This window comes from Alexandromys fortis, unplaced genomic scaffold, assembly GCF_014885135.2.
Source record: "Alexandromys fortis isolate MF-2015 unplaced genomic scaffold, M_Fortis_MF-2015_v1.1 scaffold_41, whole genome shotgun sequence".
Classification (NCBI taxonomy): Eukaryota; Metazoa; Chordata; class Mammalia; order Rodentia; family Cricetidae; genus Alexandromys; species Alexandromys fortis.
Genome location: NW_026067923.1, coordinates 191,280 through 210,140, shown reverse-complemented (window position 1 = coordinate 210,140; position 18,861 = coordinate 191,280). Strand labels below are relative to the sequence as shown.

Below are 18,861 nucleotides of genomic sequence, written 5' to 3'. Positions count from 1 at the left end.
CCCAATGTGGGGTTCACAGGTGGTATTGAGGGTCAACCCCAGGGCTTTGTACATGCTAGGCAAACACACTACATCTGAGCTGCATCCTCAGCACCATTTGTGAATTTTTTTTTGAGTCTACCAGGCATACAGAGAAAGAGGAACACAATTGCACAGTTTAATTTCTGCCTAAAGATTTTGCACCCAGTTGGGTAATATTTTTCCCCTTTTTCCTCTCTCTCTGTCTCTCTCTCTCTCTGTGTCTCTCTGTGTGTGTGTGTGTTCACATGCATGTCTGTGTGCTGTCTGTTTTGCATGTGTGTGCATGTGTGCATGTGTGTGCGTATGTGTGCATCTGTGCATGTGAAAGGAATACAGCTGATGTCAGATCATCCGGGATCTCTCTTAGACGTTATTCCCTGAGGCAGGATCTATCAGTCAAACACAGAGCTCACTGATGTGGCTGCTCTCACTAAGCAGCTCCATCTTCTGAGGCCAGATTTTCAGATGGGCAGCCAAAGGCATCCGTATCATATGGGTCCTGACTCCTGGGTCCACACACTCTTTCCAGTCAGATCTTTCACCTCTGAGCCCTCTCCCTGAGCTCCTGGAGGTGTCTTTTACAGAGCTAGTGACACAGAGCTGATACACACTTATGGGCTCTATTATGTTTCTGCTTTGTTTCTCTCTCTCCTATCAAATTGGGGATTGATTACTAATTATTCTAAATTATTTGTAATTAATTACGAAAGCAATGTTCTTCTAACTAAGAGGCTTTTGTTGAAGACTACGTAAAAGAGAAAGGATGAAATGGAGCTGCTTTTTCTAAACCTGGGAATGAATGGGAAAGCCCGGATTCCGGATTCTAGTCTGCAGCAATGCTTATCCTCTGCCCGTTTTATAAAGTTGCTGAGTGTGGTAATGAGTTTATATTTATAGACTGCTTGGAGCTTTTTGGATGAAAGGTGCTAAATTAGAGTTTATTGTTTATTGAGTTTATTTGATGTGTCCAACCTCCTGGGAACACTTACTGAAGTTAATTAAAACCAGATTGTCTGCCCTCTGACAGCTTACAGTGTCACATCTAAACCAATAACATAAACAGCCTGCACTAGCATTGGCCTAACCGGGACTTCCTTGAGGACCGTGGCTCTTTGGACAGAGAAAGGCTCCTGCTTTGTTGACACAGAGATGGCCTTAACTTCATCTGAGTTGTTGACCTGCCCCTATTTCATAAAAACAAGCAAAGAAGCAAGCCTTAGAATATGGAGAATGTTCCTTATTTCTGGCTATAAATTATTGCTCAAAATAATTTGGTCAGCCAGATGGGTTAGTACACTTGCCACCATGTCTGATGACCTGAGTTTGGTATCTATGACCTCCTTGGTAGAAGGAGACACTGACCCCCCTCAAGTGGTTCTATGTCTTACAGATATATGCATGCACACACATACATACTCATGTACACACACACACACATAAAGTATAAAAACTTTTTTTGCAGATTTTAATATACTTTAATCAAGACATTCTTAAATGTCAACACACCATGAGATGTGGCTTTTGTTCCAATGAAACAAGGCTCTCTATGCGTACTCAGTGTACAGTATCGATACATTCTCAGAAGAACAATCTAGCTGAGCTGCCTCTTCCATAATGTCATGTTGAATGTGGCATTTCGCTGTTATTCAAGTCCTTCATTAAGTTGGATAAAACAATTAACTATAAGCAAGTAAAAAAAATCGTTAAGTTTTCCAAGTTTATAAAGTTTATGTTAAGTTGTTTCTGAGTAAAAGGCTAGGAGGAGCAGGGGTTGGAAAGCTGTGCCTGGGGCGTTTTGGATGAGAAAAGATTATTTTCAAAAGAAAAGTCTCAATGTTCATTAACACTTCCTCAATCAGCAATATCAAAAGTAACCTTTGCTCTCTGTGATTTCACAAAAACTTAATAGAAAGGATGGTGATTTACATACTGTTTTATGATTACTACATTTTCATTGCAGGACTGGCATTCAGAAACTACAGACCAGAGGGCAGTGTGTGTGTGCTTTCTAAACCCAACTTAGTGAGGGAGTGAAACCAAGCATGATCGTAACACATGGCTCTTTCCTTCTCTTGCCAGTTGGTAATGGAGTTCTGTGGTGCTGGCTCCGTCACTGACCTGATCAAGAACACGAAGGGCAACACACTGAAAGAAGAGTGGATCGCATACATCTGCAGGGAGATCTTACGGGTAGGTGGCAAGTGGGCACTGCCTTCCCCAGTTCCCTCAGGTAACGTGGGATGACTTGGGAGATAGTCTACTCTGCTCAGTCTTGCTAGAAAAACTTCTAAGTGTGGTAGAAATGTATTTAATGGCTTTATTCTAACAGCTGGATGTGTACCCAGCCGCAGCCACTAACAGTCCCTACTGTGCGCATTCACTGTGTTCCCTTTTAAAGGTGGGCCTTGCTCACCCCACCCTGTTCTCCTTCCTCTTCTCTCTGCCACTTCTGCCACTAGAGGCCACTCTCCCTCTCCCCTCTCCCCTCTCCCTCTCCCCTCTCCCGTCCCTGTTTTTTCCATTCCCTTACATCTCCCTCCCCGCAATAAAAATCCCTCCCTGTCGCATGGTATCTTTGTCTCGCATGCCGTTTTTTAGGTCACAACATTCAGCATGCCTTTCGCTGACCAAACCATCTCCCCACCTCCATACTCCATACTTCTGAAAGCCAAAAGCTGTTATGACAAAAGATAGAAACGACAATGCATTGGGCACACAGGAGTTATTTGTGAAATAAAAATGAAAACACAATTTGGGAAGAAGCAAGCTTAGGCGACTGATTTCCACATTAGCTGAAAGTTCTCTCCACGGCTTTATCTGCCATTAACTCCATGTGAATTTCTATCTGCTGGCCCAGTCAGAGGAAGCATGAGACCTTTAGTAGTTGAGGCCACCCAGTGGGCACCAGAATCTATGAGTCCCCCAGGAACAGTGCGTCTCCCTGCCACCACGCCTGCCTGTCTTAGCCCTGTGGGAAAATCCAGCAGGAGACCAGCTGTTTGTTCCCAGGGATATGAAGGCAGCACAGATATTTACCCTAGACTTCTTAAATGCCTAAAAACAGCGTATTTCTTCCCCCCCTCCAGTACATCCTCCCATATGAGGTAAGCACCGGGGAAAGGAATGTTTGATCACCTGGGGTCCCTCGTCACAGTGTTTTTGGAGTTGATCAGCTATTCACTGCACAGACTTTTGCTCATGTGTATGCTAGGCTATAGCATCCCATCCACTCTGGTCCAGGATAAAGGGGGGTGGTCAGGCCTGCAAGTACTTGCATTTATGTGCTACAAAAGAAGGCATTTAAAGCTGAGCACTGCCTACTTAGAGACAAACTGACCAGATACAAAAGAAAATGTGCGGCCCAAACAGTGCCTCCCACCATCCAATCATACACTCGTAGGCTGTTTCTCCAACAAGAAGTCAGATCGTGTGTGCACGTGCGTGTACACACATGTGTGAGACTTGAGGACATGTGTGTACGTGTGAATGCATGCCTTATTGTTTATATAGTGATTGATTGTGGTATTATGAAGAACAAAAGAAAGGAAATTCATAATAGTGTAACGACACTTGGATGCCCGATAGCATGATGTCATAAGTACCAGATCAATGTCTTTTGATTATTGTTACAAAATCAGCAGTTTCAAAATTATCAATTTCTGAAGTGACATGATAGGTGACAACCAAGGAAGCAAATTATTTCCTTTTTGGATATATGTGTGTGCACGTTTGTGTCTGTGCGAGCTATAAGGCTACCTCAGCTGCTATTCCTCAGTGGCTGTCCTTATTGCTTTACTAGAGACAGGGTCTCTCACTGGCCTGGAAATCAACAACTTTGCTAGGCTGACTGTCAGGAAAGCACCGCCCCTCCCTCTGTTCCCCTCCAATGGCGATCCACCTAGCTCTGTCCCCCAGCATTGTGAGCCCCTACCCCTACTCCCCCCAAAAGTGACCACCTAGCTCAGCCTCCCCAACATTGTGAACTCCTCCCCACTCACCTCTCCCCCCCAGTGATCCACCTAACTCTGCCTCCTCAGCTTTGTGAACCCCTCCCCTTGACCGCCCCCCCAGCTATTTACCTAACTCTGCCTCCTCAGTATTGTGAGCCACTCCCCCTGCCCCCCCCCTGCTATTCACCTAGCTCTGCCTCCCCTGCATTGTGAGCACTGCCATTGGCTTGCCCCTTTGTCATCATGGCATCTAATGCAGTCCCCATTTCACAAGGCAAGGACCTGACTGACTGAGCTGTCTCTCCAGTCCATTTTTCTTTCCTAAAGCAGCCCACACTGAGAAAGCCCTTCACAGGCCCAAAACATGTTTCATTGTGATTAATTGAAATGGAAGATACCTTGTAAATTGAAATACCTTCCCAAAAGTTAAATTTGATGAAGTCAGGTTAGTTTTCTATGGAACCCGTTAATGTGCTCATTACAAATTAGCCCGCGCAGGCAGACTCATGTCCACAGCACCACGTGAACTGAGCTTCCAGCGGGTGTCATGCCATCATGAGTGTAGTTTTCTGTACCGGTATCAGATCTAGTGTGTTTTGTTTAGCCTGATGGTATGTGTGTGTTTCAGTCGGAACCAATTGTGTGCTTTGGTTGTATGCAGCAACATGCTTGTAGGAAAATGAGAACAGACTCTTTTAAGTATCACTGGACGAGTTACTTGAGGGTGATTGTTAGCATTCAAAAATGTGCTATGTTCTCTAAACTCTCTCTCCTCTCCTTCCGCCAGGGCCTGAGTCACCTGCACCAGCACAAAGTGATTCACCGAGATATTAAAGGGCAGAATGTCTTGCTGACTGAAAATGCAGAAGTTAAGCTAGGTACGCACAGCATCCCATGCGCCGTGGCCCTGCCGGAGTCCATCACCGTCAACAGTCCTTTTAGAACGTTAAATCTGTCACTGTGGACGTGGGGGCATTTCCCCCAAAAGGAAAGGAAAATGTTTTCTTTGCATACTCACAAAGCGTTTCCCCACTCATCCTGAAGAATGATTTGTGGGGTGATTGGAACCCTACGCTTAGACACCGTGTAGAGTACGTGGCGGGCCCCAACACGTCATATATCTCACAGTCTAAGTCCCTGCTGCTGTGACAGATGGGGTGGCTCCAGGTTTCGGCTGTTTTCTGTTGTTTTGTTTCATCAAAAATATTCACATCAAGTCCTGCTAACTTCCCTGGCCCTTGAGTTCTATTTAAATTCATTTTATAGTTCCCCATGGCATCTGGATAAAGGGGATTCTCAAGAGTCCATTTCCGGTGCACCCTGATCACCCCACTTCATCCTGCTGGAGTTGGTGATGGAGAAACCTTGTTCTTCAGCATGTCAGAACCTGTCCTAGTTCCATCTCTACCGCTGTGTCCTGAGTGAAAGGCAGCTTAGCAGAGGAAGGGCTGACATTTCCCCTGCTCTGCTTGGCTCGCATTTCCAGGGTACTACCCAGCGCTGGGGGAAAGGTCAGGCAGCGAGAACTTGATGCACATAGTCACACCGCACTCACAGTCAGGAGCAGTAAATGTACACACACACTTTCTCCACTTGGAGACAGCCCATGACCCAGATCGACAGAATGGAGCCACTCACAATGGGTTGGTCCTCCTGCAGACCAACCCCATCTAGACAAACTCTCAGAGACTCTCTTCCTGAGGTGGTTCTAGACTGAGCCAGGATGACAGCTAAAAGTATTCTAGAGTCCTTCACAAAATTTGCACTCGCTCTCATTTTATTATCTATCTATAAGGGGTTTGCTGGTCATAGGAGTATTTCCAAAGAGATATGAGCATTTGCCCTTCCCTTTTGTTAAAATATATAATTTCCCATTCTATTGGCAATTGGAGTCAAGCGTTCATCACATGAACACTCGCTTTTTGAAACAATAGCATACACGGTGCAGGCTAAACGGATGCATTCATAGAGACTAGGTGAAGTGCCTCGTGGGACTTCCTGATGCTATTAACAAGCACTTGTTACAAATATAATGTATGCCACATCTCTCAAGAGGCACTTTGATCATCTTCTGTAAACAGGGTCATTCCACATTGCCATCTTCATCTTTGCATTGTGGACTTGTAAAACCTAACACAGGGGTGATTTGCTTACTAGTCGCACTGCTAAACAGTGGCAGGAATGGTCTGGAAACTTGACGGACTGACACTAGCCCTTCGGTCTCAATTACAGTTTTGTGTTACCCTTTGTGAACCCCTGACTTTTGGGTCTCAATGGAGTCTTGGTATAATCAAATACAGCAATTCATGATTTCCTCGCTGGTGTATTTATCCACTTAACCATGCATTTTAAGGGTATATGTTCACAGTATAGAAATGATGGAAGGGACCAAATGCCCATTAAAAAGGAAGAAAACTGTAACATACGTTACAACCTGTGTAAGCTTTCAGGACATTGTATTAAGTGAAATAAGATGCGTTCTGTAGGATTCCACTCATTTATTGGAATAGCCAGTGTCCTAGAGACATGGGCAGGAGGAGGACTGGGTGAAGTGGGGTTCATAGGTTGTTATTGCTCAATGGCATAGAATCTCATTGGTGGAGGATGAAAATGTTCTGACGGATGAATGGTGATGATCTTAAGAGCTTTTCTGTCCCAGAAAATGTGCGTGAGAAGTGGTTCAAATCTATCCTAATCAGATTTCTATGGCTGTACTATCACACCATGACCGAAGGCATTTTAGGTAAGGCAAGGGTTAATTTCAGCCCACAAGTCTCAGGTCACAGTCCATCAGTGAGCAAAGTCAAAAGCAGGAACTCGAGGCCGGAGCTAGTAGACAGGAGCTGGAGCAGCAGCCATGGAGGAGAGCTGCACACTGACTTGCTCCGTGCTACCTGCTCAGTTTCCTTTCTTTTCTTCCCCTTGCCAGGGATGACTCCACCCACAATGGGCTAGGCCCTCCCACATCAACCATCTATCGCAAAAATGCCCTACGGATTTGCCTACATGCCACCTGACGGGGACATTTTCTCAATTGAGGTTCCTCTCCATATATTGTGCCAAGTTGACCAAATAAATCTATCTAAAATCCTAACTTTTTGTCAGATATATCTTACACATGAGGAATGCGTATCCATTTTATTCTCACATCCAGCCTGAGGTCCTAATCCAGTCAACTGTGCTCTCTTCAATAGTGGACTTCGGAGTGAGTGCCCAGCTTGACCGAACAGTGGGCAGGAGGAACACATTCATTGGGACCCCCTACTGGATGGCACCAGAAGTCATTGCCTGTGATGAGAACCCAGATGCCACGTATGATTTCAAGGTATGGTTTCTTCAGTGTGCTGTGAAGCCGTGTCTGAACCCTTGTCCAATTTTGCGAGGGATAACACGCACAGGCATTTGTGTTTGTGATTTATGTGACACAGTGGGAGAACTAGAAAACATTATTTGGACTAAGATTGTAAGACACACAAATAAGAATTGTTTAATGGACTCACCCATGATATTTGAGTAACCATTTATAAAATGATACTGAAATTATTTCCTATGCTTTTAAATTTGCTTTTCTATTTTATTCTTGGGAAATAGATAAGGTCTATGTTTGGGGTTATATTTTAGTTTTGGTAAAGAATATATTCTTATTACCCTTTTTCATCTATTAATTCTTTAGATTCATTTTTTTACTGATACATAAAAACATTCCAATTGTACATATGAAAGGAGTCCCATGTAATACTTTCATATGTGCACACAGGCACAATGTTGAAATCAGGATAAATACATTCATCTGCTAAAGAATCCTATTTTAATCTCAGAGGGCCCAACGTAGTTGCTCAGTTGGTAAAGTACATGCCTCACAAGCATAAAAACCCAAGTCAGTCTTCCAGAACCCACATAAAGAGCCAGCCATGGTGATGCAGGTTTGTAATCCTAGGCCAACCTAGCCGTACTGGAAAGGTCCAAACCAGTGACTGGCCCTATCACAAGAATCAAGGCTCCTGAAAAATGATACCCAAGATTGACTCCTGGCCTCCTCATGCACAAGCACCCAAGTGCAGCAGACATACACGCTCACTCACAAACATTTGAGAACTCTTTCTTCTAGCTTTTTGAACCTGGCAGCACACTATTGTAATTACACTTGCCTACCACACAATGGCACACAGGAAAGCCATGCTTTTAGCCAACTAGAGCACAGCACATGTTAAACCATAATATGAATATTGGGGGCATCTTCTTGTAGTTACAAGACATCAGGTTGTTTATTTCCACAGTGCTAGCCTTAGATACACAGACGTTTCCACTCTGTAGGAGAATAAAGAGGGATGTAGGATGCTTTGGTTTTCCTCTAGTATGGCATGGCATTTCACAGAAATCTGATGTATTCCTTGTTACTTTCATTATAGACTGAAAGCATGCCACTAACATTCAATATTCAGGCCACGTTCAGCAACTGTAGAGTTCTCAGGCCGTGCCCTAGGCAGAGACACTGTGTGGGCAAAAATGCAATACTATCTGGGATTGGTTTGGAAGTCTAAGGACTTTCCCTCAAGACCAGTAATGAGGGCAGCCCTTCACAGGTACACACCCAGTGGGTGATATTCTCTGAACTTGAGCTTGAACATGGGTCTCCCAACTCCTCATTTAGCTCTCTGTGGTCACTTGTCCCACCCTGCAAAGAAGAGTCTCGTGTGGTTTCGATGTGTCGTTTGTTATCTAGATTGGTTATCATTTGCTTTGTCTGATTTGCCTTCTAAAGTGGCTTTATTTTTCTTTAAAGTGTTAAATCATCGTCATAAGGGTTCTTTGGAAAAGAATCCTCAGGGCTCTTTGTTCCTGCAGTGTGGTCTTAGGAAATAGTTACTGGGTGCATATATTAATTTCATAGTTCCCATACCGAGAGTATATCTCAGGAATTTCTCTGTTAAAGTCCGCGTGCTTTTCCACATTTGGTTATGTTAAAATCAGGCGACAGCAATGCAGGCAGTACAGTCCTTGAGACCCAGTGTCTCTGAGCACTGGCAGAATCATTCACCTCTTTAGAGCAGTCTAAGCTTGGAAGTCTTGAAAACATAAAAATCCCCTCCTTCCTTCAAAGTTTGTCCCTCCGATAACCTGGCATCAGTCTGTCTGAGAGCAACTGCCACATTAAAAATTAATCCCCTGATAAAATAAATGTCACCTATTTAAACTGCTAATGTTCGGCACATTTAAATAGTCCTATCTGCAAATCTGCCAGAGAATCCGCTACAAAATTTATATCCCAGACGAGCTATGCAAATTTTAATTGGCTGTAAACAATTCTTCGGACTGTAGTTATGTGTGACAAGTGCTACCCAGGTCTACATCTATGCCACAAACCACTTTCAAAATATAGCAGGAATGAGCTGGAGGGGTGGCCCAGAGGCTAAGAGCACTTGTTACTCTTACAGATGATCTGAGGGTTCGAATCTGAGCACTGATGATCACAACCATCTATAACTCCAGTCCCAGGGGATCTGATGCCCTCTTCTGACCTTCAGTGGCACCATGTACATGCATGGTGCACAACACAATCACCATGTGCATGTGTGGTACACAGACACACTTGCAGAAAAATACCCAAATACATAAAATAAATAAATCTAAATTTTAAAATAAGACAAATTACACCAAGAAGAATCAGAGTGTCTAGATTTTCATTCCTGTCTTAATCTTTTAAGTGTCAGAGTGGGCCATATTATGTGCTGTGTGTATTCTCTGTAGCATGGAAACGACCCTAGTAACTGACTTGTTTTTAGGAGAGAAACTAGAATAGCTTTTCCTTTTGGCCAATCCAAAGCTTGGAATGAAGTTCAATCCTGGATGCTTTTATCAGACTATTGCTAAGAAATATTGTTTAGAACAGATGAGATTCCAATATGAAAAGAATATTTAAAAATCCATAATTTAAAAAAATAAACGCCCTCACAGAGGAAATAGGTTCAGCTGTGTCAGTCATATAGGCTGCAGTGTGAACTTGTCCATCCAGATTGTCATGCATGCAATTGTTCACAAGGAAGAAAACGCCATGCCTCGTGTATTAACTTTGCTGGTCGCCAGTCATGGGGAGAAGTGACTTGTCTGGCATGTGAATGAAGAACAGAAAGCAGAAAGGATTCTCGGGAATCGTAGGGATTTGTTTTGACTACTCTGTAATTCTACTCTGAACCAGAAAGGATGGGAGCCCTTAGAACCTGGCACTGTATCCTACCGTGTTTTCTGCTCAGAGTGCCCAGGAATGTGATCTGCCACCAGGAGATGAATTGACAACAAGCTGACTTTGAGAGTATTTTTTCAGTCACTCTATGTATGCTTACTGAACTCACACCGTGTGTGTGTGTGTGTGTGTGTGTGTGTGTGTGTGTGTGTGTGTGTGATTAGATGAGCTCTCTGCATAAGCCATTTCTTACTAGAGACCTATAAAATTCGAGGATTTGGTCTATGTAGGGAATAGTCCATTTGAGACAACAGGAGTCCTAGCCTTGGCAATGACCTCAACATGTTGGGCTCTCATGTAGGTTAAATGTCTGCTCCCAACATTTCAAGGTGCAGTGTATTGAATAAAAGATGCTTCGAATAGCACTAGGTTCTGTAAGCTTCACCAAGACAGCTCTGGCTTTAAAATGAAGGTGAAATGGAGACTAGAGTTTAGTTTTGTTGTGGGATTTATCATTTACTATTATTGATTATCATTTGATTTATTTTGAGTTGCTTTTAAAAACTGGTAGATGTTTCTATTTGCTCAATTCCTTTTTTAAAGATTTCTTTTTAATGATGTGTATACATGGGTATGTGGGTATGTGCACATAATTGCATATGCCTTTGGAGGCCAGAAGATGCTGCCAAATCCCTTGGAGCTAGAGTTATAGGTGGTTGTGAGCTAATAATATGGGTACTGAGCACTGAAGCCAGGTCGTCTAGAAAGCAGTTTATACTCATGACTACTGAGCCTCCTGAGCCATCTCTCCAGTCCCTGAAGTTTCTTATGAAAGCGAAAGTAGTTGACTAGCCTAAGGACCTTCGTGGAAAGGGAGTCTGTAGAGTTGGGGTTCTCACTGCAGTCTGGTTTTATGTGGAATCGATGTGTTCAGGGAGGAACCCACAGAATGGGAGGAGGAGAGACTGCATTGAATTTGCCTGGTGTGCTGGCTTTCTCCTGGGGGACCTTCCTTTCTTGTTTCCAGAAATTCTGTCAAAACACTTCAAGCAAAAGGAAAGATTTCATTCCCTGGTAAGTATGCAGGGCAGTAATGAAAGCTTTCCCATTTAATAATAAGCATTCAAAAGATTTGAAATTAATAAAGCTGTTCAAAATTCCTAGGCTGTTTAAACTGGTATTTTTAAAAGTTACTGTAAATTATATTTCAGTAGGATGGAATCTGACAGGTAACAGAGACATGTTGAAATAGGAGCGGTGGCGGGGCTGCGTCCCCAACACCCCGGCCGCTTGGCTAGCTCATGCCCGAAATAACAACACACAAACTGTATTCATTTAAAGAACTGCTTGGCCCATGAACTCTAGCCCTTACAGGCTAATTCTCACACCTGGACTAGCCCATTTCTAATGATGTGTGTAAGCACCCCAAGGTGCGCTTACCGGGAAGATTCTAGCCTAAGTCCATCGTGGGTTGCAGCTGCCTGGGAGAGCAGAGCATGGCGGCTGTCCGGTCCCTCTGGAAGCAGCGCAGAGTCTGACCTCACTTCCTCTTCCGCCCAGAATTCTATTCTGTTTACTCCTCCCATCTATGTTCTAACCTATCAGGGCCAGCCAAGTAGTTTCTTTTATTGCTCAGCCAATGAAATCAACAGATTGATATGACACTCCCACATCAGAGACACCCACTAAAGAAAGCTCTGTGTGGCCAGGCCCATACCCCTCGGAATCCGACAGAGTAAAGACCTAATTCTCTACCCAGGGGAATACTATGCACCGCATTAGCAATGAGGCATGAGAGCAGTGTGTGCTTGGTGCCCAAATGTGACGACCAAAGCATCTTCCTCTTACTCTTTCCTCACTCCCACTCGCCTGATGTACGCACTACACACGTGTATGAACACATACATGGACATGCATGCACATCTATGGTGTTGGAGGTATGTAATCTGCAAATAGCCTAGAAAGCATTGGGTCACATGGATGATGCATTCTTGATTCTTATTTTGCATGTCGTTCTGCCCTGTTTTGATGTTTATGTATCAATAGAATTTGCTCTTTTAATTGAGCTAGTGAGGTGATAAATGTCCAAGAAAGTGCCACATACACACACACACACACACACACACACACGCATCCCATGCTTCGTGGGTCCCTTCCTTTGGGCCTGACTTTTGCTGGCACTACGTGTCATTCAAGAGACTTGTCCCCTACCAGTGGCAGGTCTGCAGGTGCAGGTGCTTTTGCTCAGCTCCTTTAGTGTCCCAGCCATGGATTTTATTAGGCAAGGTGGAAATGTTCCTTTGAACACGAGGGTCAGCTGGAAGTCACGTGAGCAGCAGTCTGGAGGGAGAATCTTGACAGCAGGTGCTAACGAGAACACAATATGTAGGTTGCCCCCAAGTGGAGCAATTCCAATTGTAGACATGTCCTGCGTCCTGTGTACTATGCTCCACACAGGGTTCCTTCCAAGTTCACTCAGACAAAAGACATTGTGTAGTGCCACCAGGTGGGATTGTCTCAGCAGTCCCAGCTGGTCTACTTCCTTCAAGGCACAGCACCAATTCCATGGACGATGCATCTCCTGACAGGTTCCTTTGTGCCAGAGAGCAAGTGTAGGTAGGCAGGGATGGAGGTGCCTGTGTTGCCTTTGTTTTCTCTGTGAAAAGGGATTAGCAGAGCTGCAGCTGCCTGGACATCCTCCCTGACCCTTACTTCAGTTGTGTTTGGTATATAGGTACATAATCAGTTGTATATTCTGAGGTTGCAAAACCACTTTATGGTGGTATTATGTTACACACACACACACACACGTATATATCCAGATGAAAGACTATTGTCTTGTCTGTGAGGCATTGTAGAACCCAGCTAGCTGTGCTCTTTGCTAGGCTGCCCCATCACATTATGGTAACACAACCTATGATATTATATTTATAAAGGTATCACATAGTGTCTGCCATGCGGTAAGAAGTGCTATAGGACAGCTTTGTGCTCACGTATCTCATGAAAGTCTGATTTTTGTGGCCATTTTTTGATCCGATGAAACAAGCAGTTTCATGCAGCTCAGTCTCTGGGCATTGCCCATCCCTCGGTGCCTCCTGGTGAGCTAGAACTCACATCACCAAAGCTCTAACCAGATTAAGCTGATCTCTATAGCAGCTACACGCATGCATATGATTTCTTTATTGCCAATTGAAATATTTTTAAAAGAACAGACAAATCGCAAGTATGTTTCCAAATGCAAGACTGTTTCCATGTCTGTGGAGCATTGTACAATCCAGCTGGCTGTGCTCCTTATCAAGCTATTGTCCGTCTGTCTAGACCACCATGCTGTCCCTACTTTGAGATACTTGGACCATTCCCATTTCTGTTTGTCCCTCTGATATCTGATCAGGTCTGCCAGTAGGGGGCCACAGAGAGAGACGACAAAGATGCTGGAAGACAGGCAATGCCCAGTCTGTTTCCTCTGGGCTCCCGGTTTCTGCCTGGCCTGCCTCACGCCACTGGGCTGTGCAGCACACTGCCTTCTTACCTGGCTCGGGTATACCGACTGAACTGCCAGTTGGCCAAAGTTGACCCCCAAAACTCTGTCTGCTGCTTGTTGTGCCCTGTGCCCTGTTAGGACCGTGGAGCATATCAACTTGTTGAATTCTTCTATCAACCCTGCAAGCTATGCATTCTCTTCACGTTGTAGCTGAGAAATGGTCTCCAGGCTGTTACTGCCTTTGTCTTGTCACCAAGTGGCCGGTGCTGTGTCTGAGCTAGGCCCATGGCTGCAGTAGAGCACACTAGACGTCTAGCTACCCATTCCTCTCCTTGTGTGGCAGAGCCAGGTCCGTGGCTGCAGTAGAGCACACTAGGCTTCTAGCTATGCCATTCCTCTCCTTGCATGGCAATTTTGGGGTATGGATGCTTTCTTCCACTGAGCTGGGAAGCCCAGATAAGGAAGAATGTTCTTTTGTTTTGTGCAAGTTACTGTGTGTCAACTGTCCCCAGGCCTCAGCCAGAAGCTGTATCTTGTGTCTGCCTTCTCAGAGGCACTTGGATTTGTCTTTGTTCTGTTTGTAATGTGCACAGGGATGGGCTATTAATCATGCTGCAGGCCAGGTGGCACAGCACCACTGGAATAATGAATTGCCCAACGCCTGCGCAAACGAGTCACACCGTGGTCACGAAGGAGACTTATCTCTGCCTCGCTCTCCTATCGTGCGCTCTTCCCTGCTCATCTCCAGCGCTCTGTCCTGCCAGTGGTAGTGCGAGCATTTCCCCCTTTATTTAAGTTCTGAAGTGTCTTTGGATCCACTAAGTTATCTAACGCTTAAACAGGGCCTGTCAGGGATATTTAGAACCTCCAACACAGGCAGTTAAGCAAAGCTTACAAGCAGCTTTGGGTCTATATGATCAGGAATTTAAGAATATAACTATCTCTCTTTTAAAAATGGAATAACTCCAGTACAAAATGATACTCACCAAGCAGTAGTCAAGTGATCGGCCTGGCCAAGTGACTAGACAAGGAAAGATACACAGGCTGTTGGGATAGGATGATAGGGGCTCTGATGTGAACAGGAAGGCTAACAAAGAGGGACATCTTTTCTTTACTGACCATCCCTTCTTCCTGTGGTACAATTCGAGGAAGGCATAGCAGGTGAGACCTCCCATTTTCCTACAGTCAAGCTCATTCTCTTCATATTTTCTCCTACTATCGCTGTATATATACATGCATATATGTACACATACTACATATACATACATGAAAACCTGTGCATAATATAAACGTGTGTATGCATGCATACACATGTACACATATACACAGCTATAAACACACATACATATACATATACACACACATATGATCATGATCATTTGCAAATATCTTTTCCTGGAATCATCTGGAGTCATGCTGTCCAGAGCTGATGTGATGAGCATAGCTTCAGAAATTCTGCCTGCTGCCTTTCTGTCCTGGTGTCATTCATCAGTTAGCAATGACCTCAGGTTGCAAGATGGGTACTGTAACTCTAGACACCATGTTTGTATTCAGGGCATGAAGAAGTGGAAAGGAGCTTGTAGGACACCACCAGCTGTATTAGCTCCCTATCTTGGGAAAGCACAAGCTCCCAGGCTTGTTTGTGTATGTTTCATGGGTCATAGCTCTGGCCACAAATGTAACCCACTGCTGGGGTGCCAGGATACACAAGTGCAGCTTTGGGGTACCATGAAATGGAGGTGACAGTGGGAGTGGGGTTCATGTTAGCCAACAAGTGATGGCTGCCAGAAGTGCATGGAAGAAAACCATGACAACCAAACTGGGAGGCCGTGGACCCTCACCCAGGAGTGCACGCAAGGAAAATCCATATGCTTGAGCCCCGTTGTGCACCAGATTTTGTGCTAGGCAGCGATCCTGAAAACATGCATGCCACCAGCACCTCCTGTGCCATTGAGAAAGCTAAGCTGGGCAGCATTCTGCAAGTACTAAATCAGGAAAATGGAATCAAGTCTGGCTGTGTCTGCTTTTGAAACTTGTTCTCTCTACCAACCTACATCTCCTCTAGGAAGCTAAGGCTAGCTTTGCAGCATAGGAATGGGATGTCACTGAATCTCTGCTCCTTTGTTTCTCAAATACCTCACTCACTTGTGGACAGAGTAAGAGTCAGGGACAATTATTTGTGGGTTGCTGACTTAAAGATGAATTCTCTGGACTTGGCATTGTGATAACAGAGCCAGGTCCATTTTCTAATATGGACTCAGTGATCTGGGGGAAGGAGGTCTGTGAAGACAGCAGGCAGCCTGGACCATGGCTCCTTGTCTGTTCATTTACCACCTCTATAAAAAGAGTTTACTATGTACCATACTGTCCAGTCAACAAAACAAAGACCAACAAAACACAGGCTTATTGCCCCTTCTCTCCCTCTCTCTTTCTCTCCCTCTCTCCATATCCCTCCTTCTCCATCTCTCTCCCTCTCCCTGTCCCCACCCTGAGTGTGTGTGTGTGCATTATGTGTTGAGGCAAAGGACATAAAGAACACAGACTGCATTAAACTAGCGATGTGTCAGTAGACAGGATGGTGAGGGCCATCACCTGTGTGAGTGGCTAACGCGAGAAAAGCCAGTGGTTGGCACAGCAGAAGGAAGCTGTTGGGATCCAGACTTCCTCGAGGGTGGAGGGAGAAAAGAGAGGCCAGCTTGCACATCCCTGTGGTTCTGTCCTCTTTGCCACCTCTCCTCCATGTGAGAAAGTTTGAACAGAAACTCAGAAACAGAAGTGAGCCTGGCTGCGCTGTAATTTTTCTCTCTGAAGGTTGGCCTGGAGCCTCTCAGCATGGTGCCGACATTTCTTTTCAAATGTGTGAACTGTCACATAGCACGAGCACCCTGGGCCTGAAGGCCATTCCAGTCCACCCCTACCCTGGCAGTTAGCAGCAGAGAGCCTTGCTTCCTCGTGCTCCAGAGATGCTCTGTTCCGAGGCTTTTGGGAAACGGCTGGGGAAAACAGCAAGTCCTAAGGACACTGGAGCTCTATTAGAACAGCACAGGGACCTTTGGTGCTGACCCTCACGTCCAGCTCTTCTCCGTTTCCTGTCTGACACCACCCATACAGGGAGTGTCTTGATGTTCTCTCCTGTTCCGAAGCCACTCTGTGTGCCAACTGTAAAGCCAGGTACAAGAGAGCCATGTTCTCATCTTTGTCGCGTTACACGCCTGAGCCAACACAAGAAACGGTCATTTGCTGGAACACGCACATTCTGAGAGTGTTTATATCATCTAGAGCGCTGGAAGAAATCCAGAAAAGGAGCAGAGAGTGAGGACAGCAGTTGACTCCCCGCACTGCTGTGTTGGCCCAGCACCTCAGTGTCCCCATTGCAACCTGCTCTAAGGGGACTGCACTCTGGGAGGTAGGCGAGGCACCCAGTATATCCCTTTGTATATCTTAAGGGACTCTGCTCATATACTGAGCAGGCTGCCTGCCAGTCACAGGCTACTGAGAAATTCAGTGCGAGGGAATGACTCAGCATATAGTCCATGACTCCCTTCCAATTATACCCCCTCCACACACACACACACCTTCTTGTGCCCTTGACATTTGTTTGATGGGGATAGCAAGGAAGCTTCACTTTGATATTTATAATTTGAGTGCAAAGGAGAATTACAAGGGAGAATTTTGAATAATGTGCATAAAATCCTGGGAGTATGATGGCGGATGATATCAGAATGGAATCCCTGGACCGGAGCCATCTTAGGTGTTCTTACCGATCAGCTGAGAGGAGGGAGCAGCAAGCATCCTTCTGGGCTAGTTTCATGGTTTCCTCCTTGTCTTGTTGACATGGGCCATGACATACTTAGAGATCACCACACATGGATACAGAGACATGGAGATTCCTTCCAGTAAAGCGGGATGTGCTGGCCATGGAAAACTGACTAGAACATGACAGTCAGCCAAATGTAAGAAGGCAAGTTAGAAGCACTCGGGAGGCAGAGGCAGGCAGATCTCTGTGACTTCAAGGCCAGCTTGGTCTACAAGAGCTGGTTTCAGGATAGGCTCCAAAGCTACAGAGAAACCCTGTCTTGAAAAACAAAAAAGAAGGCAGTTAGAGCTGAAGACCTGTCTTCCATGGCTGTCTGTAAATGAGCTAGAGAGCCTTACTGAAATGCATGCGAATTTCCCCCAGAACCTCCCATCCTCGTCCTGTCATTGTGACGGGTACATTGTTGTGCATTGGACACGTTGAATGTGAATAATACCTAATAAATGGTTCAGCAGTTCTGAGTTTATTTAGAAAGCATAAAAGCTTGTCCCCAAGGCTTAGACACCAGGGTTTGCAACCATTTTCTGTAGAGTAGCCCAAACTGGACACACTCCAAATATCTCTCAGCAAGTGCATCTGACTCCAGTACATCCGCTTAGTAGAATACTACTAAAATGACAGAAAGACACAAAGTATCAAAATATGATGCAACCAGGAGGGCCTTCCAGAATGTTTCAAGAGTGAAAAAAAAAAAAACAGATTCAAAAGGCCCCATACTGTTTTGTTTTTTCTATGAAATTTGGGAGATATAATCCACAGTGACAGAGAGCCGGGAAAGAAGGGGAAACCCACAAGGGGAGAGTGCCGTCTTCTGGGGGGATGCTTGCTGTGTCGACATGATGGCGGAGTCGCAGGAGTGCCACACCTTAGCAGGTGGTATCTTCATACATGTGCGGTGTACTATGTAACAGCTATAGCCCAATAAAAAGCATTGAAAGAAAAAAAAAACTGTGTCTGAGACGGAGAGCAGATGGGAGGGGGAACCTATCTGGGAGGAGGGAGGGGACTAACAAGAGTGTGGAAGGGGAAGAGAGGAGGCTGGAAGAGAGATGGGAGGAAAGTAGACGCTAGGCAGATGTAATAGTATCACGAACCCCTTATTTTACGCAAGTTAAAAAACTAGAAACAGCAAAATTTCCTATGGCTTCACTGAAATGTAAGTCTCAGTAATAAATTAACTTTAAAAACAGGAGGGGTGCACCCACCCACTGAGACAGTGGGGCTGATCTATTGGGAGCTCACCAAGGCCAGCTGGACTGTGACTGAAAATGCATGGGATAAAACCGGACTCTCTGAATATGGTGGACAATGAGGGCTGCTGAGAAGCCAAGGACAATGGCACTGAGTTTTGACCCTACTGCATGTACTGGCCTTGTGAGAGCCTAGCTGGTTTGGATGTTCACCTTCTAAG

At 45.0% G+C, this 18,861-nt stretch overlaps 1 protein-coding gene across 4 annotated transcripts in view; it reads left to right on the top strand.

Moving 5' to 3' along the window:
• Nucleotides 1-18,861, top strand: part of Tnik (TRAF2 and NCK interacting kinase) — a 406,558-nt gene that overhangs the window by 272,788 nt on the left and 114,909 nt on the right. For all 4 annotated transcript variants that reach the window (XM_050142093.1, XM_050142094.1, XM_050142096.1 and 1 more), the window contains 3 exons: nt 2,101-2,211; nt 4,759-4,849; nt 7,166-7,296. In XM_050142093.1, coding sequence (XP_049998050.1) covers nt 2,101-2,211; nt 4,759-4,849; nt 7,166-7,296 — 333 coding nt within the window. The remainder of the gene's footprint in view (nt 1-2,100; nt 2,212-4,758; nt 4,850-7,165; nt 7,297-18,861) is intronic.